Here is a 3361-nt window from a genome sequence, read left to right as displayed (position 1 = left end):
CCACCTCGCCCTGGATGCCGTCGACGCGGATGGTGCTCGTCGGGGCGCCGCCGGGCGGCGGCTTGAGGTTGGGGGCCGGGGCCATGCTGACGAGCTCGCGGAAGAAGGCGTTGGCGGCGTCGCAGCCGTCGAGGAGCCACTTGAGGCAGATGGTGACGCGCTCCTTGGCGAAGGGGTTGTGGTCGTCGTAGGCGCAGCAGTTGAGGAGGGGGACGATGCCGTTGTGGCGCACCATCTGCAGCTGCACGTCTGGGTTGCCGGGGGAGGACTGGCCGGGCGGGGGCTGGAGGAGGGTGGCGAGGATGGTGAAGAGCTGGGCTTTGATGCCGGACCAGGGGAATTTGTAGGCCGGCTCGGAGAGCGGCGGGGGCGGCGGAGGGGATGGCGGGAGGGAGTCGGCGGCTGAGTAGGGGCGTTCGATGATGGGCGGGGCCGCGGATGTGTTGTCCGGGTTGGTGCCTTGCGGGGCGGCCGGCGGTTGTTGGTGGGCGGAGGGGTTGGTGGGGACGGTGCGGGTTGGAATAGCGTCGACGAGGGGCTTCTTCGGCACGCCGGCCTCGAGACCGTTGAGGAGAGTGATGAGGTCGTAGACAGCTTCCCACTCGATGAGCATGGCGCGCGAGTACGCAATCTCCGAAACAGTGGTTAGAAGGTCGAGGTACTGAGCCAGGCCGTCCCTAGCCCGCTCCATGTCCCAGGTGTCGACGGGGAACTCGCCAGGGTCAGAATTATCCTCGCGCAACTGAGCCTGCAAATGCATGAGCGCCACACATTCCGGCACAATGCGAGAGCGGAAGAAGCCAAAGAAGAACATGACGAGCTTCAGGTCGCGCGTCCTGTCTTTGGGGTCCTGCGGTGGCGATGAGATGCGGCTGCGGAACATATGGTTGACGAGGCGGAGGAGCACTGTCTGCGCCGGCGAGATGATATCTTTCGGGATGCGGAGAGAGTTCCAGGCATAAGAGACGAGGGAAGAGTGGTGCATAGCTTCGACAAGCTGGGAGGTGAGCTGGAAGATGAGTGATTGCTCATCCTTTTCCCAGACAGCGATGAAGACAAGCATTTCTCGGAGCAGAGACTTGCCGCAGTCCAGAGCCAAAAACATGCGGCATCGGGTCTTTTGGAGATTCTCGCCTGCACGGGTGAGGCCAGTGCCAGCCGAGTCTAGGATGCATGACTTGACAATCATGTGAAGCGCTTCGATCTGTTTAGGGTCGAGGATGTTGGGGATTTCCGTCAATAGGCCTGTCAGGGGACCCTCGCCGTAAGAGTCGTCATCGTCGTCGATGTCGTCTTCTTCATCGATCATCTCGTCGTATTCACCCTCGACGTATTCGACATCAGACCCGTCAGTGTCTCTGGGAAGGTCCAGAGCGGATTCCTCAACCTCGTAGACTTCAGCTCCGTCCTCGTCGTCCTCTTCGTCCTCGTCCTCATAGTCAGTGGGGTGAAGCGCTGTCGCGTAGCGGTTGAGGAGATTGGTCTTGCAATGCTCTGTTCGTGAAGCTGCGAACTCGACAGAAGGCATCGGCACGACCCAGTCATCGTAATTGGCATCGCGGGCGCGCATCCACCACGTGTCGATCTCACGCGAAACCCGGCCATATGCCCGGTCTTGCTCAAACTTGTCCGTAATGTCAAGGTCCCACTTCGGCGTGAACTTCTCACCCTCCTTGATGTTGTCGGCACGGACCTTGACCTGTCCTTCGGGGAACCAGTTCCAAGCCAGCGGAGCGATGGGGGCCAAAACTCCTGGTGGCCTGTGTGACTGGTGCTGCGAATAATCCGTCAAGAGCTTCCGTGCCGCATCGCACATTCGTGAGTTGCGCTCCAGCCAGTTTTGAATTTCCGTCTTGGCAATGTCGACTCGGAAGCCAGACCCATCGCCCATGCCCTCTTGCGGGTCATCGAGCTGTGCATCTTCGTCGAAGAGAACGTCGTACCAGAAAGACATTTTATTGCGGTCATTCTTGGCGGTCCAGTTATGAGCCTGTTGCAAGGATGTGACGAGCAACTTCTTGTCTGTGCGAAAATCAGCAAATGGGGAGATGTGAGGATGGAAGGGACCTACACAGATCTGTAATCTCGTTCAGTTTGGCTCTTGACGTTTCGTCAAGAATCTCGCCGTCATAGCCCTTGCTCGTGACATTGACACACAGGATGATGGTCTGGTACACCATCTGGTCAAAGTGGACAGCAGCACAGATATCCTGCGGAACCTCGGGCTCCGACGTGACAAGCAGGTTACGCGCAATGTGCATGAGCTTGTTGAGAATCTGCAGATCGTCCTTGAGGTTGACCTGGTTCTTGACGATGAGTGCTGTGCTCTCCTGAGGGCTGACACCTTTCTCAGGGTAGTTCAAACTGGACAGCGGCCCCACGGAGCGGGTTGTGAGGTTGGGGATGGCGGCGCCGAAGATTCTTGTCAGCCAGATCCAGATGGCCACATTCCTTGCCAATGACTCTCGAACGTGCTTGAACGTGTGTGTCTTTTCCAAGGTCTTGGCGATCATGCCCGAGACCTTGTTTGCCGTCATGGGACCCATGGGCGGCGAACTGGTGTAATGGCCCTCGAGGCAGATGAGGGCTGCCGAGAAGCAGCGCTCCTCGATGGACTCCGAAGGCTTGGATCCATCGGAAGGACCAGGATCTGGTAATGAGGGGATCTCGATGGCGGCCATGCTGGCTCCGACCAGGCGCCCTGGTCTGTGGTGCTATCACGAGACTGAGGCTCAAGTGAGGGCTACCTCGAGAGGTGAGATGATGTGGCGGTGAGCGACGGCGACCGACCTGCCCAGACGAGTTGGAACGGTTGAAAAGAAAACGGCTTGGAATTTCTCGAGTATGACGCTTTCAGGAAGAAGAGAGCAACTGGATCCGGAGGTGGCGGGGTGGGTGAGGTTGTGGTAGTGACAGGACTTCGAGGTCAGAGTTGTGTTAGTAATGGCGAAAATCGAAGGTACTGGAGCACAGGCCAGAAATTTCCGAGGGGACGATGCAGGCTCCTCTGTGGGCCGTGGCCTGTGGGGCATCGCCATGTTCTTCTTGGGCACTGGGAGGACTGGCATCGCTGGCCGTCAGACAGAACTGCTCACGATGCTTACGTTACGGAAGACTCATGTTTGGGTATGCATGTAAAATCAAACACACACTCTGCCCTCGAGATCTTGCATCCCGACATTGTTTCACAAAGAACTGGGAGAAGACAAGTAGAACCCATGTCTTATCGGACGGTGGACCCTGTCAGCGCGCCCTCCAGCGAATGGCCCAAGGCGATAAGCTCCCAGTGAAGACGCGCAGCCACTCAGCGTCATGGCGCCATCCCACTTTTCGACGTCGGCCGTTTGGCGGGGTAGTCAAC

The 3361-nt window shown here is 58.4% G+C and overlaps 1 protein-coding gene across 1 annotated transcript in view; it reads right to left on the bottom strand.

The window, feature by feature from the left end:
• VDBG_07978 (conserved hypothetical protein) overlaps positions 1-2702 on the bottom strand; it is a gene marked incomplete at both ends in the record, with an annotated part of 3067 nt that extends 365 nt beyond the window's left edge. The window contains 2 exons of the mRNA XM_003001673.1: positions 5-2022; positions 2072-2702. Coding sequence (XP_003001719.1) covers positions 5-2022; positions 2072-2681 — 2628 coding nt within the window. The remainder of the gene's footprint in view (positions 1-4; positions 2023-2071) is intronic.
• Positions 2703-3361: the final 659 nt, after the last annotated feature.

The sequence above is a fragment of the Verticillium alfalfae genome, genomic scaffold (assembly GCF_000150825.1).
Source record: "Verticillium alfalfae VaMs.102 supercont1.11 genomic scaffold, whole genome shotgun sequence".
NCBI classification, from domain to species: domain Eukaryota; kingdom Fungi; phylum Ascomycota; class Sordariomycetes; order Glomerellales; family Plectosphaerellaceae; genus Verticillium; species Verticillium alfalfae.
The sequence above is the reverse complement of the archived record's forward strand: the minus strand, read 5'-3'. Positions and strand labels throughout refer to the sequence as shown.